At 36.1% G+C, this 20,168-nt stretch overlaps 1 protein-coding gene across 2 annotated transcripts in view; it reads right to left on the bottom strand.

Moving 5' to 3' along the window:
- Positions 1 to 20,168, bottom strand: part of LOC129464718 (cytosolic beta-glucosidase) — a 134,224-nt gene that overhangs the window by 86,976 nt on the left and 27,080 nt on the right. For both annotated transcript variants that reach the window (XM_055246083.1, XM_055246084.1), the window contains exon 2: positions 4,748 to 4,975. In XM_055246083.1, the coding sequence (XP_055102058.1) occupies positions 4,748 to 4,975 (228 nt within the window). The remainder of the gene's footprint in view (positions 1 to 4,747; positions 4,976 to 20,168) is intronic.

The following is a 20,168-nucleotide window of genomic DNA, read 5'->3' as shown; positions in this document are numbered from 1 at the left end:
GTAATTATACTGGGACTACACAGATAGTCCAGGACAATCTCCTCCTCTCAAAATCCTTCCCTTAATCACATCTGTAAAGTTTGTTTTACCATGCAAGCTAATATACTCACAATTCCTAAGAATCAGAACATGAACACCTTTAGAGGGCCATTTTCAGTCTATTATAGTGCCCAACATAGAATACAATATTAATGCTTGTTTAGTTAATTTATTTAAACCATTCCTGCTAAGAGAACTCATATTTTAAATCTTAAAGTGTGCACTAAATTCTGCATAAATATTCCCCTTTTTTTTTATTTCCATACTTGGGCTTCCCACTAATCACCTGAAATTTACATTTGTGTCAGATATAACATGTACTTGAATAGTTGAGAAATACAGGAATATGTGATTTCAGTTGCCAACCCAATCTTTTCTTGTTAAACCTTGAAAAACTGACATTTGAAAGAGACAGTCTGTAACAATTCCACTTCATAAAAACATTCTTCTAGTTTGGGGACACAGAATTTTACAAGTTTCCAAATGTCCTATAATCAAGTATTGAAATGGATAGTCAAACACAAAAAGGGGGTTCCTTGGGAAGAACAGTGACAGGGGTTTTCTAATTCTTTGCATGCTTTTTGGGAAAATATTTAAATGGGAAAAAAGAGATGGCCTTTCCAAGTTAAAACCATTCCAACTGCTTCAACAGATCACTGCACAAGAATGAACAACTGCTTATTGAAATTCCACCTCCTGGATGCACCTCCAGTGCCCTCTTGTTCAAAGCAAAGTCTGTAATATTAATCAGCCATGGTTTTACCAAAGCTAGGGCCAAACACAAAAATCTCAGTGCTACGGGCATGTGATCCCCACGTGAGATCTGCACGAGCAATTTCTCCACAATATTCAGGTGGTTTCCATGACTTCAGTACCACCACCCCCACTCTCCAGTGGTTTCGGTTTCCTTGCTCTTGGATTGCTGATCTACAGTGTGTCTCTATGAACTTCTGAGTATCTCAAGTTGGTTTTCAAAGCTTAATATGTCGACATATTGGTACAGGTACATAATCTTGTGTCTGAATATCTTAGGGGCATATGAGTTCAGAATGTTTTAGAAAGGAAACACAGAGCATATACCATATATTAACGCTCTCAGTGAATCTGAGTCAGTATCTCCTAATATGTCTGTAGTAAAATAAATAAATATTCTCACCAAACAGAATAAATATTCACAACAATTCAAGTTAGCTTTTGCTGCCAATTTAATTTTAGAAAGATTTAGTAATAAGAGCCTTTTGATTTTAGAACTTCAGATATGGCATTGTGGACCAATACTACAAGTTGGTGGGTTTTTGGTTTTTGTTGTTGGTGGTGGTGTTTACCATCCAAATGGAAGCTCAGTAAAAACTCCAAACTCCTAGAATGAGTGCAAGGAGTTTTCGTACCATGAGGCCTCCACTTCGTTTAACCAACAGGGAAACTGTAGCACAGAGAATTCAAGTGGTTTGGCCAGACTGACTGAGCTCTAGACTAGATGCAAGATTTTTTATGTCAGACAAGCCTAGGTTGAACCTAACTAAATTTGTCATCTTGGCAAATTTATGCCTAACCTTATTTCCCATATTAGCATTATTCCTTCTGTTTAGAGATGCCCCTCATTCATATGACTGTTACGAACATTAAATTAACAAAAATATGTGCAATGTTTGCATGGTGAGCTCTGTATATTATATGCTCAATGAAAGGCAAGCATTACTACCCTTAGAGTTATTTTTATGATTGTTATTGACTAATTCAATTGAATTAAATAATTTTTACTGAATCCCTTCCATGGATGGTGCTGGACTAGATTACAAGGGTAACAAGACAGAATTATCTACCCATTACACTGTAAACAATTCCAGGGATTCTCTAATGTGAATGTCATGAGGACTTAGCACAGTCCCTGACACGATAGACATTCAGCACACTTTGGTTGAATTGAATTAAACTTAAGGCACCCATAGTCTAACATGGGATATAGTAACAGTTAACAATGAAGAATGTGAGAAATATCATAAGAGCTTTGCAAAGTGTCATGAGAATTAAAAAAAAAGAGAGATTTTTTTTCTGGCTTAGAATAGAGAAATACTATAAAGAAGAGGGCAATTGTGCTAGCCCTGAACAGCAGGACAGGCCTTCAGCAGGTGGAGTTGGGGTTAATGAAAGCCCATTCTAGGCAGAATAAAAAGCTTAAACAAATTCCTACAAGGTGGAAAACTGCATGGTATGTTTAATAAGTAGTGGGTTACTTATACTTACAGATAAAAGATTATAGACCTGTGCCAATGTGTGTTTGGGATATTGCATGATCATACACATGGGGTAATCACCTCCAAAACTGCAAAGTTTTTGGAGTTTATATTGTTTTGGACTGTATATTGAGGCTTTGGGTGACTAAATTATTATTATTATTATCTGAGACCAAATTTCACTCTTGTTGCCCAGGCTGGAGTGCAATGGTACGATCTTGGCTCACGGCAACCTCCATCTTCTGGGTTCAAGAGATTCTCCTGCCTCAGCCACCCAAGTTGCTGGGATTACAGGCATGCACCACCACACTCAGCTAATTTTGTATTTTTAATAGAGATGGGGTTTCTCCATGTTGGTCAGGCTGGTCTCGAACTCCCAACCTCAGGTGATCCGCCTGCTTCAGCCTTCCAAAATGCTGGGATTACAGGCATGAGCCACCACGCATCTTGCTTCATTTTCAGCAGGAGATGATCCAAACCAATATGATTTGGGTCAAGCTTTAGGAAAATTGTTATGATGGCATCTTATAGAAAGTAAAGGACAGACACAAGGTGAAAACAGATAGATTCATCAAGGATATATCAAAAAGTCCTTGTAAGAATGATAAATACCTAAACTAGGGCAGAGGCAAAAAGAGGGATTAGAAGATAAATTAAAAAGTCATAATTAGAATGGACCATATCCAGCAACCCATTAGATGGAGGAAGAAAAGACAAGAAAGGATTCAAAGGTTACTTTTGTTTTTTAGACTTTGGAGTATGGTGGTGCCAGAAAGAAGGGAGAATACGATGTTGGATTAGGAAGATTGAAGATAATAAGTTCACTTTTAAACTGAACAACAAATTACCTTCCATTCAACATAAAAAATAAAACTAGTCAGAGATGGCAAGAAAGTAGACATCTAATCAGCAGCAACTGGTCATGGGCCAATGTCTTTAGAATCAGGGAATGAGCCTGCTGATCCTAAACTGTCCCTATTTTGGGGACGCTGCTCTAAGGCTGATACTACATGTGAGTTCATGAGTTGTAATTCTATTTCACGATGTGAAGATTATCCCACCTTAAATAAAATGAGCTTTTCTTTTCAAGCGCACAAGCCCATCTAGGAATTGTCATCAAGGGTTGTTCTATATAGGGAATCATATAAGTTACTCATGAATAATGCCTTTGTATTAGTGAAGGTTCTTGGGGTGGGAAGTATGGCGAGGCAAGCAGGTGTTCTCTTAGGTCATGCAAGTGAGGCTTCTCCTTTAATTAAAGAGGCTCTCCTTAAATTTTATGCCCTAGGCACCCCATTGCTTCACCTAGTCCCAGCCCTATGGACAGTGTAAAATCTTTTCTAAGACAAAGTACTAATAAAGTGTCTTCATTAAGAAACCATATGTTGTATTGCAAGGGTTGGCAAACTTTTCCTGTAAAGGACCAGATAGCAAATATTTGAGGCTTTGCAGGCCATATGGTCTCTGCTCTAACTACTCAATTCTGCCATTAAAGTGGAAAAGTAAACGTAGATGATGCATAATGAACAGGCGTGGCTATGTTTCAATCAAACTTTATTTACAAAAATAGGTGACAGGCCACACTTGACCTTCAGGTCACAGTTTTCCAACCATGTTTTGTAGAAAGAGCTAGCTAGACCTTAGGTTTAAATAACAGATTGGCCATTTGCCAAATATGTGGATTTGGACATACACCTCTGTAAAATATGATCACTATGCCTTCCCTACTGTTGGTAAGAATTAAAGAAAATGGGTGAAAATACCTCATAAATAACAGGCATTCAATAGAGCAATGGCTGGTCCTTTTACTTACAAGGCATAAGAAGAAGAATAGCTAACACTTACTAAATGCTTTTGAAATGTTAGCTACTGTGTTAAGCACTTTACAAAGATTATTTCATTTAACCTTCCAACAACTCTGAATTAGTCACTATTACAGCATTCTTTTATGTTCATGGGGAAACTGAGGCACTGAGAGATGCCCAAGAGATGTTTATATAGATAGTAAGTGATGTAGCTTGACTTAATCTTCAGTAAGTGAACTCCAGGGGCTTTGGTGTTAACCCCATGCTAGTTAATTAGCTCCACTAATTCAGCCCTAATTGAAGTGCTTAGAATCATCTCAAGTTCTTCAGAACTTTTCATAACTCATCACAGGGTTACACAACTGAAAATAGTTTAAGACAAATTTTTTAAATTTACCTTCAGATTAACACTCATGTTACATAATAAAACACTTATTCTAACCTCCCTCCCACTCACCATCCCCAGAAAAGATCTCAAGAGTCAAAGAAAACCAAAATATTACTGTGAAAACTAATGCAAACCCATTTCAAAAAATTTATCCCATAATCACTCTAAAAACTTGCAATTTGAAAGCTACATTGCAGAATAGCATACTGGATTAATTATGCCAGACTGCAGCAATAACCTTGAATTAAAGCTGCAACCTTCTATTTTTAAGAAACACTTGCCTTTCTGGTTGATGAAACCTGTCGTCCCATCAGGTAACAGACGTGACCAGGAAAGAGAGAAGCGGTAATGAGTCAATCCAAGCTGTTTGATACATTTCAAATCTTCCTCCCACAGAGTGTAGCTGCCACAAGCTACATCGCCAGTCTGGTTCTTGAAAACTCTCTCTCCTCCCTGATGAGTAAATGTGTCCCAGACACAAGGGCCTTTTCCATCTGCATCCCAGCCTCCTGAGAAAAAGAAGAAAATGAAACAGTTACACTCTTGACATCAAGAGGCATATGTGGAATGTAAATATTTGTCACCAAAAGAACATACCTCATTAACTCAATGTACCATATTTATAACTTTAAAATATGCCTTTAAAATAACATGCATGAGCGGGTTATGTGTTTAGCTGTCCTTGATCCCTGAAGCTGACTGGTGGCAAACGAAAAATTATTGCATAGCGCCGCTGCATAGCAGGCTTTCATGGTTCATTATCTGAAGATCTCCCAGCTGGTAAACAGAGGCAGGCCCTGGCTTATGAATATCTGAGTTGAAAACATCTCCTCCTTGCAAACATTCCCCCCCTGGTCATGACTGACACACCTTGTCCTTATGCATGACAGGATCTTGGGACTTTATGTGTGGCCCTTGACATTTAAACCCTATTCTCCTTTTCTCTGACAATGGAGGCTGTGCTGGTCCAGTCCATCTCTGGAGGGGAGGGAGCCCTGGTTTCCACCATTGTTTATATGATATTGCTATCTGAAATTCATTCATTCATACTGCCCTTGATTCAACAAATGTTATGTGTCAAACAGGATACCAAGTCCAGGGGATACCAGAGTGAACTATGCTGTGTCTTAGGTTTTGGGGAATTTACATAACAGCCAATGTAAATGCCTTTTCTTTTTCAGAAACCAGGGAAGGGCATTTATCCAAATGTGGGCTGGAGTCAGAGGAGGTCTCTTTCTGCTCAATTTTCCTGTAAGCCTACAACTGATCTAAAATATAAAGTCCATTAATTTAATAAAAGAACATATCCAGTATGTTTATCATATTTTATATATTTAAAAATATGTATAACAATCCACGTATGTTCTGAGCATATACATGTGAGGTAGAAATATCACATGCCTGGGAATGATCAGTTCAGGTGAGTGATTACCTTTGAGGAAAACAGAAGGAAATGGAACCAGGGAGGGGTCTACAGGGCCTTCAAATGCATCTCTTATGTTTCACTCATTAAACAAGGTAGAAGGTATATGAGGGGCTGTTTATTACATTTTTCGCAATCCCTTTTTATAAGCCTAATATATAATATCTTATAATTATTATGTAAGAAAAGAGGTCACAGCTAGAGTAAAATAGATGAAAACAATCACCTCATTGAGCATCTACATACTCATATTTTGTGCACAGATCTAAAAGGATTAGGTATATTCTCCAGTTCCAACCTCAGGACAGCAGGAGTGATAAGAAGTCATGGACAGCACCATGAGGATACGGAAGAGGCTGCTAAAAGAAGGAGCTCTGACAAAAGCAAAAGTGGTCATTGATATCGAGGTAGAATACTAAATATCTATACAAAAAAAAGCTATGAATATTCAAAAGTATTTTACTTTGGAGCCATGTAATTATAGAAGCAAACAGTGTTACACATTCCAATGACTCTCAAGTTATGTCTACATATGGGGCTTAGAGGAATGGGGATAAAAGAAGAGTGGTATTCATAGAATGAAATAGGAACAAACACAAAACTAAAATTTTTGAAGTATGATGCTCATAGGTTTGAATGATTGATTTAATAAATGAAAAAGCTTAATCTCAGCCTAAGCAATGGTGTATTGGTATATATTTAACTGGCTACATGTTAAAAAATAAGTATAGACGTATATGTATATATGTTTATCATCAATTTTGCTGATATAAAGTATGTATAATACACAATTTACAAATAATAAACTATGCAATGCCCTTTTCTGTGAACTCCATATAACCAACTGATTCTCATAGGATGCTCTTTTAGATTTTTGCCAAAGTCATATTGGTAGCTGTATTAGTCTGTTCTCACACTGCTATAAAGATACTACCTGAGACTGGGTAATTTATAAACAAAGGAGGTTTAATTGACTCACAGTTCTGCATGGCTGGGGAGGCCTCAGGAAATTTACAATCATCGGGGAAGAGGAAGCAGGTACTGTCTTCACAAGGTGGCAAAAAAGAGAGAAGTAGTGAAGGAGGAGCGCTTCCTTTCAAACACTTATAAACCCATCAGATTTCATGAGAACTCATTCACTATCATGAGAACAATGGGAGAAACCACCCCCATGATCCAATCACCTCCTTCCCTTGATGTGTGGGGATTACAGGACCTTCCCTCAACACATGGGGATTACAATTCAAGATGTGATTTGGGGAAGGGTGGGGGACACCATAGAGCCAAACCATATCAGTAGCCAACCTACAGTTGTAATTTGACAAATGCATGTAGTTATCATATGACTTTTGGTTAATGTTTTTCCTTATATTCACAGGTAGAAGGAAAAGAAGACAAAAGATGTACCAGAACTTCACTTTTTACCACTGACATGAGCTACTTCTTTGTTGAATCAGGTAACAGTTTTCAAACACTGGTAACTGTCTCCTCAATTTTTGGTGCTACTCACAACACCACAGCCACAGACATGACACACTTTTAAGTTGAATCCGTATTATTAACATGTTTCCTATCACTTTCTAAGGTCTAGACAACTAGCAAACAATAAATCAAATAATGATTTCTAGCATCAGCCAATTTATGCAACCGTGATATTAGTGAAGGCAGAGCTGGGAAAAGACCAGCGGTAGCAGCACACCATATTACAGTGTTTCTCCTATTCAGATACAAGAGATCTAAATTACCTCAAGGCCATAGAAAACAGTGAAATTTGGTAATTAGTTAAGTAATGACTTTAAGGATTTACTTTGTTTTTGATATACATTATTTACCTATAAGCTTATGTAAGTAATTTTTAATAAAGTCTGTGTTAAAGAATCAGCTCACACAAACTCAATAGGCTCTTGTGAGCCAACACAAGCTGGCTTCACCACATCATTTACAAGTAACTTGAATAAGATCACACCGTTAGTAAGTAACAGTGCTAAGATTTGTATTCAGATCTTAGAAGTCTAAGATTCTGCCATTGGACCATGCTGCTCTTAGTAATACACAGAATGATGAAGAAAAAGTCAACTGATGACCAAACTACTTCATTTATCAAGACTAAGAAGTGCAAAACATAATTTATACAATTGGAAAGCAGTGCAACTAACGTACTAAAACAAGTTTTGACAATTTTAACAGGTCAATGTCACTTAGCAGGAACACGTAATGAGGTGGAGTTGCTCATTCTCCACAAGTACTAGCTAGACCAAGCAGAACTAAACAACATTGTTTCTACAAAAAACTAATATTCAAATTGATAACTAACAATTATAACTGAAATTGGATAAAAATCATTTAAAGGCCAATATTTGTTAGTACTTTTCATGTAAATCTTACTATATGAATGATATTAATAACTCATTTGTCCATTAGAAATTTTCTCCCATTGCAATTATGCCCACATTCTAAAAGCATGATGTCCTTTATGATGAATAAGACGACTGTTTCCAGGTGGACTGCATACTCAGAGCCACCCTCCAAACAATTATGATTGTTGTATTACATATAGGAAATACACTTTTTAATGCATTGTTACTCTAGCAGGAGGTTAGGTGACCCAAAAACAAAAGGGGAGGGGTAATTCAGAGGCATAAGTGAGTAGCGATGCAGGCTTTTGTACTGGGAGTGTCTGCTAAGTTCAGACCATCCGAGCTTTCATTTTAACGGCTTGTGGAACAAGGGAGAAAGGAGACAAAGTCTAAGATGCATCAAAGATGAAAAGTATAAATAGAGATGGTCACAAAAAGCTGGTATGCAAGGACTTCATATCCTGTGCAAAAAAAAAACTGGAGACAAACCCAACCTGCAGAAAGAGAGAACAAAAAAATTAGCTTGATTCAAACTTGGTCCTGGAGAGGGGAAATTACTCCTCAATATTTGTAACCACAATTCAGCCATGAAACCATTAAGTGTGAGAATGGGAAAAAGATATTTTCAGATATAGGAGCTCTCAAAAATTTCCTCTCTTTGGATATTACTGGAGGATAAATTTTACTAAAACAATGACATAATCAAGAAAGATAAAGATCTAGGATCCAGGAAAAAAGAAATTCAGGAGAAGAAATTGACAAAGAAAATCACAGTGATATTGTATTACTCTGTTCTCATGTTGCTAATAAAGATATACCTGAGACTGGGTAATTTATAAAGGAAAGAGGTTTAATTGACTCACAATCCCTCAGGGCTGGGGAGGCTTCAGTAAATTCACAATCATGGCAGAAGGGGAAGCAAACATGCCCGTCTTCACATGACAGCATCAAGGAGAAGTGCAGAGTGAAGGTAGATGAACTCACTCATTATCATGAGAACAGCATGGAGGTAACCGTCCCTGTGTTTCAATTACCTCCCACCAGGTCCCTCCCATGACACGTGGGGATTATGGGAACTAGAGTTCAAGATGAGATTTGGGTGGGGACACAGTCAAACCCTATTAGATATCGACTAAATTGTGGCCCCTCAAAATTTATATATTAAAGCTCTAACCCCCAAAGTGACTGGATTTGGAGATAGGGTCTTGAAGGAGGTAATGATGGTTAAATGAGGTTATAAGGGTGAGGGTCTAATCCAAAATGTCTAGTGTCCTTATAAAAAGAGAGAGAGAGATCAGGAATGTGTGAACACAGACAAAAGGTATTATGTTTTGGCAGTCCTGGCAAACTCATGCAGGAGTATAAAGGCAAACGGAAACTTCCAGGATGATAGCTATGCAGCAGACACAGGGAGTACCCAGTCTGTTTGAGCAGGCGACAGGCTGTGAGAGCTATTTCCTCAAGAAGATGATACAAATAGAATATCTAGTATGTTGTATTAGTCCGGAGTCTCCAGAAAAGCAAAACCAATAAGGTATAGATATATTTTTATTATAGTAATTGGCTCACTCAATTTTGGAAACCAAGAAGTCCCACAGTCTTCTATCTGCATTCTGGAAAACCAGGAAAGCTGTTAAGCTGGTGGTATAACTGAATCTAAGTCTGAAAGTCTGAGAATCAGGAGTGCCAATGTATGAGGGCAAGAAATAAGTGTCCAGCTCAGAGCAAATTTTCCCTTCCTTGCCTTTTGTTCTATTCAAGCCAGCTGATTAGATGATGCCCACCCACATTGATGAGAGTAATCTTCTCTACTCAGTCTACCAATTCCAATGCTAATCCATTTCAGAAACATACTCACAGACACACTTAGAAATAATATTTTACCTGGTATGTGGGCATCTCATAGCTCAGTAAAGTTGACACATAAAATTAACTATTACATAAGTTCTATTTAAAAAAAATAAATTATCATGGAACTTTCAACAGTCATAAAAGTAGAAGAGCATGAAATCCATGTACTTGTCACTCATCTGCAGCAGTTTTCAACATTTTGCCAATCTTTTTTGTCTGAATCCACCCAAGCTTCCTCATTCAATCTGTAATATTTTAATGTGCATCTTGAACTAACAAAAATATTGTTCTAATTATGGTAAAATACACAACATCAAATTTACCATCTTAACCATTTTTAAGTGTATAGTTCTGTGACATGAAATATATTCATATTGTTTAGCAACCGTCAACACTATCATTTCTCCAGAGTTTCTTAAATATTCAAAACTAAAACATTGAAAAAATTAAACAATTACTCAACATTCCTTCCTCCTCCAAGCCCCTAATAACCACCATTCTACTTTCTGGTTTTGACTACTCTAGGTACCTCAAATAAGTGAAATTACACAGTATTTGTCTTTTGTAATTGATTCATTTTGCACAGCATAATGTCCTCAAGCTTCATTCATGCTGTAGCGTGAGTCAGAATTTTCTTTCTTTTTAAAGCTTGGTGAAACTTCATCATACGTATGTACCACATTTTGTTGATCCACCATTTCTCAAGAGACACTGGGTTATTTCCAGTTTATTCTGAATAATGCTACTATGTACATAATATGCAAGTATCTCTTCAAGACTCTACTTTCAGATCTTTTGGGCATATACCCAGAAGTGGAATGGCTAAATCATACGGTAATTCTCTTTTTAATTTTTTTTTTTTTTTTTTTTTTTTTCTTGAGACGGAGTCTCGCTCTGTCGCCCAGGCTGGAGTGCAGTGGCGCAATCTCGGCTCACTGCAAGCTCCGCCTCCCGGGTTCACGCCATTCTCCTGCCTCAGCCTCTCCGAGTAGCTGGGACTACAGGCGCCCGCCACCACACCCGGCTAATTTTTTTGTATTTTTAGTAGAGACGGGGTTTCACCGTGGTCTCTATCTCCTGACCTCGTGATTCGCCCGCCTCGGCCTCCCAAAGTGCTGGGATTACAAGCATGAGCCACCGCGCCCGGCCCTCTTTTTAATTTTTTGAAGACCCACCATACTGTTTTCCATAGCACCTGCACCATTTTACATTCCCACCAACAGAGCACAAGGTGTCCTATTTTTTCACGATCTAGCTGACAGTTGAAATTTTCTGTTTTCTCTTTTATTAATAGTAGCCATCATATTATGTGTGAAGCAATGTCTCATTGTGGTTTTGATTTGCATTTCTCTAATGATTAGTAGTTATAAGTACATGAAAGATTCCTTACCTCACTAATCACTAGGGCTATCTAGTGTGTTAGAATGAGAGAAAATGTATAGAAATAAAAAATATTAGATTTAGCAATAAACACACAGAAAACAAAATGAACAAATAGAAAACAAGTGTTAACTTTGTGTGAAAATGTTGTTCTGGAAAATAAAAATAATGATAGTATACTATGTGGTTCAGGTGTAAATAAGTTTCAGTGGTTACAATGAGGTAAACTCTGACCACCGATCTAAATACAATTAAAATCTGATTATTTGGGGAGGATTATGGTGTTGGAATCTTTCACGGAGTAGTGAAGGTAGGAAGATAGAAGGAAAGAAAACTAACAAAGAGATAAATCCTCATCTTTCACAATGAGAAGTTAACTGATTATGCCTACAGTGGAAAACATCAAGAACTAGTAATATTAGCATGTTAATTTAAAATTCAGAAGTCAATGGTAAAAAGATGAATTGAAACAGTTAAAAGAGTTGCCTTCTAGAGAAGGGGACATGAAAGTGGCAAGATATTGATGGTTTCAGAAACAATCTTGTTTTGATTCTTTAAGTCATTTTATTATATTAAATTTAGCATGAAAATAAATTAAGAAAATGTATTATATTAAACATTAGAAAAGACAGAATAGTCAAAAAAAAGTAAATTTGTAGATAATCTAAACAAACTATTAACATATAAACCAATAATAAATTTTCTATTTTGTGAGAATTAAAAAGAGTAACAAGTAGATAAAACTAAAATACTATAGCAAAAAAGAAAATACCCTAGAAATCAAATGGTAAAATATCAGAGTTAAAGTGTTCTCAGGCATTTATATTGTTAAGAAGAGGAAAAAAGATATTGATTAACATTTCACTTTGTTACATTTTGTATTTAGGTCAAAATTTATACTAAAGCACTCCTAGAAATGAAACTTGTAGTTTTTAAAGAAAAGCCAAATAGCAAGTTCTGTGCCAGGCTCCATTCTAGCATGTTATATATATTAACTCCTCACAACAACATTATAAAGTAACTGCCACCCTTTTTTAGAAAAAGAAACAGAAATAGAGAGGTTAAGTAACTTGCCCAGATTAGTAAGCGCTAAAGCTAAGATTCTAACTGAGACAGTTGGATCTCAGAGCTCATACTCCTAACCATCATGACAGTTGGGGAAAACTAAACACATCAAAAAAAGAGCAAGAAAATAAAAAAATGAAAAATACATAGCTAGCAAAATAAAAAGCATAAAGTAAGATGGTAGGACAGAATAAAACTGATCCATTCTAACAATATAAGTCAATGAAGTAAACTTGGTGAAAAAACATTGTCAGACTAAATTTTTTTTTCAGCTGTTAGTGGTTTATTTGCCTCAGTAGCATATTTAACTTTTTTATTTTTGTTTTTCTTTATTTCTTCTTAAGAAAAAGGGATACACGTGCAAGAACATGCAGGTTTGTTACATGGGTATACCTGTGCCATGGTGGTTTGCTGCACCTATTGACCTGTACTCTAAGTTCCCTCCCCTCACCCCCCACCGCGCAACAGGCCCTGGTGTGTGCTGTTCCCCTCTCTGTGTCCATGTGTTCTCATTGTTCAGCTCTCACTTATGAGTGAGAACATGCGGTGTTTGTTAAATTTTAAAAATCCAATGATATGCTGTTTACTATACTCGCACTTTGAAAACATGGAGATATAGGAAAATTGAAAGTCAAAATATGATACTCTGCCCCTCCACGAAATAAAACAACATTAAAAAAGACTTAAAAAGCATTACTAGAGAGAACATGGGTCACTACATAATGATAAAACTATTTTAAATGTGTATGCACCTGAGAATGTGGCTTCAAAATATGTGAAGCAAAAATTGACACAACTGAAAAAAAGTTGTCAAATCCACCTCCAAAATGGGAGGATTTAACTAATCCTTTCTCAGCCACTGAAAAGAGTCAGACATTAACAGATTTGATCTAATTGATATACATAACGTTGCAAAATAACAAACACTACAATTGAAGAATAAATACTTTTCAAGCAGACAAAAAACACTACAAAAGTTGTGCACAAATTGTTCCATAAACTCTTCATAAATTTCAAGTTTGAGGAAATACAGATAACTTCTGACCAATTAAGTTAGAATTCAATAAATAAAGATAATTAGGAAACCCCAAAAGTTCAGAAATATGAAAATGCACACACGAAGAACTTAAGGGAAAAAGAAGGAATAAATAATAGTAGTTACCAAAAATATAATAAAAACTAAATAACACAAAATATTAAAACATTGTGTCATCTGGTTTAAGCAGTACTTAAATAGAAAGCCTTGACAAAACAGAAAGCCTTAATGTATGTATTAGAAAAGAAGCAAACCTCAAAGTTATTGAGCAATCACATAAAAGAGGAAGAGGAAGAGGAAAAATAAAAGAAGGAAGAGAAAGATGGTAAAGAAAACAGAAGGAGAAACTAAGAAACAGGAAGAGAAAAACTAAGGTAAGATTAGAAATAATAAGGTAGAAAAAAACCCAGGATAGAGATTAACAGAAGCAAAAGCTGGTTTTTAAAAAATGTCTAAGAAAATAGTAAGTCCTCTGAGGTGTGTATGTTTTTAAATGAGGAGGTAAAAATAAATGTTAGAAATGCAAAGGGGAACATAGCTAAAGAAGCTGCAGAGATTAAACTGACAGCATCTATATGTTATTTTAAAAACTTTATAAAATACATTTGAAAAGTTAGATGGAAATGACTAATCTAGAAAATTATAACTTATCAAGATTGGCTCAAATAGAAATGAAAAACTTGAAATTTTTGACAATTTAAGAAATTAAATCAGTAGTTACTAATTATTGATAGTAAAATCTTCCACAAAGAAAATGCCAGACCAGTTGGTTTTACAACTGAGTTCCAACGATTATTTAACAAATGAAACAAACAAAAGATTCTACTCTTGTGCAAATTCTCCCAGAAAATAAAAAATATATATATTCTCTTCATTTTATGTGACTAGTATAATCTTGATACCAAACCAGAAAATGGTACTACAGTAAAGGAAAAAGTATAAGCCAATCTCACTCATGAACACAGTTGCAAATGTGTTAAATAAAATAATGGGTTGCCAAATTGAACAGGTATAAAAAAGAATATTTTACAAATCTGAGTTATAGTCCAGGTATACAAGACTAGTTTATCATTAGAAAATTCATTAATGTAATTGAACACTGATTAATCGATAGAAACCCATGTGGTCATCTCAATACATACAAATGTTAATTAACATCATATATGTATACGTGAATAAAAGTGTTAGTAAATTGGAAATAAAAGACAATCTCCCTATTGTAGTAATTAATAGTTACAAAAAACCTACATGCTAAAAAACATTCTTTTTAAGATCAAGAAAAAGTCAAGGATATCTGCTATAATCAATTCTATTCAACATTACATAAGGTTTGTTAATTAGAGGTACACTGAAATAAAACTAACTAAATAATATAAGCCCTAGAGAGGAAAAAACAAAACAAAACAAAACAATCATTCGTTAACTGTAAGATTACCTATGTAAAACCTCCAAAAAAATGTAAGGATGAATTATAAGAATAAGGGTTTACATCAATGACAGACTGGATAAAGAAAATATGGTACATATACAACATGGAATACTATGCAGCCATAAAATGGAAAGAGATCACGTCCTTTACAGAGACATGGATGGAGCTGGAAGCCGTTATCCTCAGCAAACTAACATAGGAACAGAAGACCAATGCCACATGTTCTCCCTCATAAGTGGGAGCAGAACAATGTGAACATACAGACACAGGGAGGGAAACAACACACACAGGGACCTGACTGGGGCAGGGGATATGCGGGGAGGGAGAGCATCAGGAAAAATAGCTAATGCATGTGGGGCTTAATACCTAGATGATGGATTGGTAGGTGCAGCAAAACACTATGGCACATGTTTACCTATGTAACAAACCTGCACATCCTGCACATGTACCCCAGAACTTAAAGTAAAAATAAATTAAAATAGAATAAAATTTATAGAGTTTAGCTCAATAAACTTGCTTGATACAAAATTAATAAAGGACAATGCATTCTATACACAGTAACAGTTATCAAATATAACATTTATATAAATAGCAGCAAAAATACCTAAATGTATATATAATAAATGAAGTATAAGCATGTTGTCTAGAAAATTATAAAATTTTATTGAAAGATAAGAAAGGAAGTAAAATTTTCTTTCAAGAATATCTAAGTAGATGAAGGAATACCATGTTTATGAATACAAAGTTCAATGTCATCCAGATTCTGAATCTCCAAATAGTGATGTATAAATGCTATGCAATTCCAACCCATCGTAACAGTTTTTTTAAGGAACTTGGTAAGTTGATTTTAAAATTTGTATGAAATATAAATGGGCCAAGAGTATTTAAAATCTCTGAAAAAATATTGTATGAAACTTATCTTAAAATATACTAAGATTTAGAATAAATGTATAATAAGTAGCTTAGTGTGGCACTGGCATAGTCCTTTATAGATCAATGGACTTAATAGAGACCCCAGAATAATACCATGCATATTCAATACACAAAATTCAATATACAAAAGAAGTGGCATTCTAGTCAGTAAAGAGGCACTTTTCAGTAAATAATGCTGGGAAAACTGATTTATATATTTTTTAGTGAAAATGGATGCCCACCTCACTACACATATACACAATAAACAGATGGATTAAATAGGAAAACTCTAAAATGTTTAGAAGACAACATAGAATATTTTTGTAGCCTCAGGTTAGAGAATAAGATCTTCAAAAGACTCAAAGAGCTTAGACCTAAAGGGGGAGAACTCAGAAATTCAACTACATTAAGAAATAGTATTTACAAAAAGAAATCATTAAGGAAATTAAAATGCAAGGCACAAAGTAAGAGGATATATTGCTACATACATGACTAATAACAAACTTTTATCTAGAACACATAAAGAACTCCTAAAAATCAGTACAAAAGATCTGAATGTCTTCTCTCTGCCAAGATGTAGTAACAGGGTCTAGATTTACTCTCTCACCTAAAACAACTGAAAACCAAACAAAATATAGGACACAGTGAAATTGAAGACATTTGGCCTCAGACAACAAAGAACAGTGATCATCCACAGCCAGGGAACAAATGAGCCCTACGACTGCTCCATTGTGTTACCTTGGGAAGTTTCCAGGACACAGCACAGAGAGGAGGAACCCAGAGTCTGGCAGACTTCTTAAGCTGAGGAGACAAAGCTGAGGACCCAGGGAGACCTAGATGTCTAGAATTCTTAGGGCAGAGCACCAAAAGGAAAGAGTTCCAAAGAGAGGGAACAAAAACCGTAGAAGGTTGCACTTGAGCATGCAAAATACTTATCCAGGCACATGTGCAAAGAAACCATCTGAGTTTGATGGAAAAATCACCCAAAGGATTAGAGGTGACAGTACTCAGAACTCACATAGGAGTAGTGCCCTAACAATCTTAAATGTTTATCCACGAAATAACAGAGTTTCAACATACACGCAGCAGAAACTTACAGAAATGCAAGAAATCTGCAATTATATTTGAATATTTCCGTTAAAAAGGCCAATGAGACTACAGAAAAATGGATAAAAGACGTGAAGAGTTTCTTCACAGAAGGGAAAACACATGGCTAGTAAACATTTCTTTAAAAAGGTAAGAGAGTGTTAAAAATTTGGAAAATGCAAATGAAAGCCACAATGAGATACCATTCTACACCTACACAGTTGGCACACATTTAAAAGTTGGGCAGTATCCAGCGTAGGAGAGGTTGTTGCTGAGCAGGAATGTGTATACGGTGCTGGTGGGAGAACAGTATGGAATCATCTACTAAAATTGAAGAAGCACATACACCAAAACCCAGTAATTCACATACCATTGTATACCCTGTTTCTACAACGGACCAGGAGACATATATATCCATGAATGCAACAGTCAGGGAAAAAAAAGAAGAAGAAAAAAAGAAAACCATTGCAAACAACTCAAATTTCCTTTGTTGGGACAATAAATCAATAAACTATAGCATATTTCTATAATGAAAGACTGTACAGGAGTAAGACTGAACTACTTCTCAGATCAATGTGCATAAATCTCCCAAATATAATGAGAGAGAAAAAGCAAGTTGCAAAAAATACACATAATACATTGCCATTTATATAGTGTCCCAAAGCATGTAAAATTAAATAATAAATTATCGAGCTATACATTCTCATGTAGCAAGACCATATAAGCAAAAAATTGATAAATGCAAAATTTACTTTCCTGGATACCACTGGGCAGAGGGCTAGAGAGGCAATATTGGAGGAGGTTCTGGAAATGTGGTGAGTAGGTGAATATCATTTTTAATACTATATACAGACATTATAAATATTACCTTATCTATTGTGCATCTAATGAAATCAATTTTATAATTTCATTGTTCATAGTAGAGGCCATTTATTGAGCACTAGTTTTCTGTCAACACTACACCAACAGCTTTACTTCAACCAGCCTATTGTTTGCCTCACTCTAACCCTTCAAAAATGCACTATGATTATTCCAAGTAAGTAGAAAGGGAAACCAAGGCATGTAAATATTGAGTTGATTTCCCATGATCACATAGCTGATAACCGAACAGCAAAATGTGATACCCTTAGAGTCTTCCCTTATCAACACCAATAGATTAACCTCCTTGAAGACTATTACTAATACTTACAACTTAGGTGAGGTCTCATTAAGGGTCTCACAATCTAGTTGATATTATACAAAGAAATTCTTAGACTACATTAAGAGTTATATTAAAACCTGTTTAAAAAAAAAACACTGTGGGAAAATTAATGAACAGGCACTCAATAATTAATTCTGTTGTTGGGAGTCAGGTATACTTGCCCAAGAGAAAACATTTTAAGCCAGGGTGTTCAAAGATGAGTAAGAGTTCTCATCGAGGGAAAGCAAGTGCATAATTCAAAGGCTGTGCTGGGGTGATTGGAGAAAGAATGCAAAGAGACCCAAACCAGACCAGTTAGCTATATTGCAATACGTTTGGCAAGAAATGGTAAGATCCTGTGTTTTATTTTTAGTAATTTGGAAGAAAATAAAATTGTGTATGAAATTATCCTATTAGAACATAGAAGGGATTTCCACAAAAAAGTAAAATACTGATATTTTATCAAATATCAAAGACTTCCCAGGTTGCAAAGGATTATGAAAAGAGCATAGGCTCTGGAGGCAGGCATAAATGAATTTATGTCTTGTCTCTACCCCTTACTATTTACATGACCTCTCTGTGTATAAAATAGGAAGATATTATCTACTTCATAGGGTTCTAGTAGCCAAAGCAAAAATGCTTAGTAGTGTACATGGCAGATATTTAATAATATGTGCTCAACGAGTATTAGTTCTTTTCTCCTCCCTTAGGCTCAATGCAAATGACCAGTTGTTGTTTGTTTTTTTCTTCTCTCTGTAGCCTCCCTATTGATGCCGGAATGCACATGTAGAAAACACTCTAACTGTTAATATTTGCATACTTGCCTGTGGTTAAGAATCAATGTCTTGGCTTGTATAACTTGGTTTGTAGGGTCCTCAGCTTCCTGATACAGAAAACATCATTACAAATGGTATCATATCACTTTAACAATTGCCATGACAATGCCTTTGCGAGGTCACAGACCTAATAGACCCCTGCACAAAGGAAATCATGTCAAGTAAGAAATAAATGACTAAGGGGGATGGGGTACATGTACATGTGTATCTGTCTGTTTATTCTTCCTTCCAAACCCAAAAATGACATCACCACATTGCCTCCTTTTGGCAGCATTTCTGACTCCCCACCATTATCAATCACATCCTCCTCTGAACACCCACCCTGCAAATAACACAGTGCTAGAGTCTTTTTTTTTTTTTTTGAGATGAAGTCTGGCTCTGTCACCCAGGCTGGAGTGCAGTGGCGCGTTCTCGGCTCACTGCAACATCTGCCTCCAGGGTTCAAGCGATGCTGCTGCCTCAGCCTCCTGAGTAGCGGGGATTATAGGCGCCCACCACCACACCCAGGTAATTTTTGTATTGTTAGTAGAGACAGGGTTTCACCATGTTGGTCAGGCTGGTCTCAAACTCCTGACCTCGTGGTCCACCTGCCTCGGCCTCCCAAAGTGCTGAGATTACAGGCGTGAGCCACCGTGCCTGGCTGAGTCATTTTAAAAACATTTTTCTTTGGCCTCCTTTAGTTTGAGCTCCGTCAAAGCAGGGTCCATGTTTTACTGACCTGTCTGTGTCCCTCCGGTAGTAAGAAGCATGTATCAAAATAGTGCATGCTCAGTAAAATGCTTTTTGTGGGGTGTGCTTCACATAAAATAGGAATATTGGTGTTTACTGTCTCACTGCTTCACAGACACGTGCAGAAGTTATCTTTGTCGTGCTCGTAAGTAATTGAAAGTTCTTTATTTGAAAAGTAAAATGTGACTAAAAGTTAACGTCAATGCCCGTCTAAGTTGTGATTTGGTGTTCTTTCAGAAGAAAATTTTGTTTATTGTTACAACTAACATTCATTAAGTGTATTACGCATAAGTACGGTATGGAAAGCTTTGAGGCTGTGGTAAGCAAAGATGCCTTGATCTAGAAGCAGCACTCTGTGCCCTAAACTAATCCTGACAGGACAAGAGCCTCCAAAGTCACAAGGGAAACCACCACACCA

This window comes from Symphalangus syndactylus, chromosome 16 (assembly GCF_028878055.3).
Source record: "Symphalangus syndactylus isolate Jambi chromosome 16, NHGRI_mSymSyn1-v2.1_pri, whole genome shotgun sequence".
In the NCBI taxonomy this organism is placed as follows: domain Eukaryota; kingdom Metazoa; phylum Chordata; class Mammalia; order Primates; family Hylobatidae; genus Symphalangus; species Symphalangus syndactylus.
The sequence above is the reverse complement of the archived record's forward strand: the minus strand, read 5'-3'. Positions and strand labels throughout refer to the sequence as shown.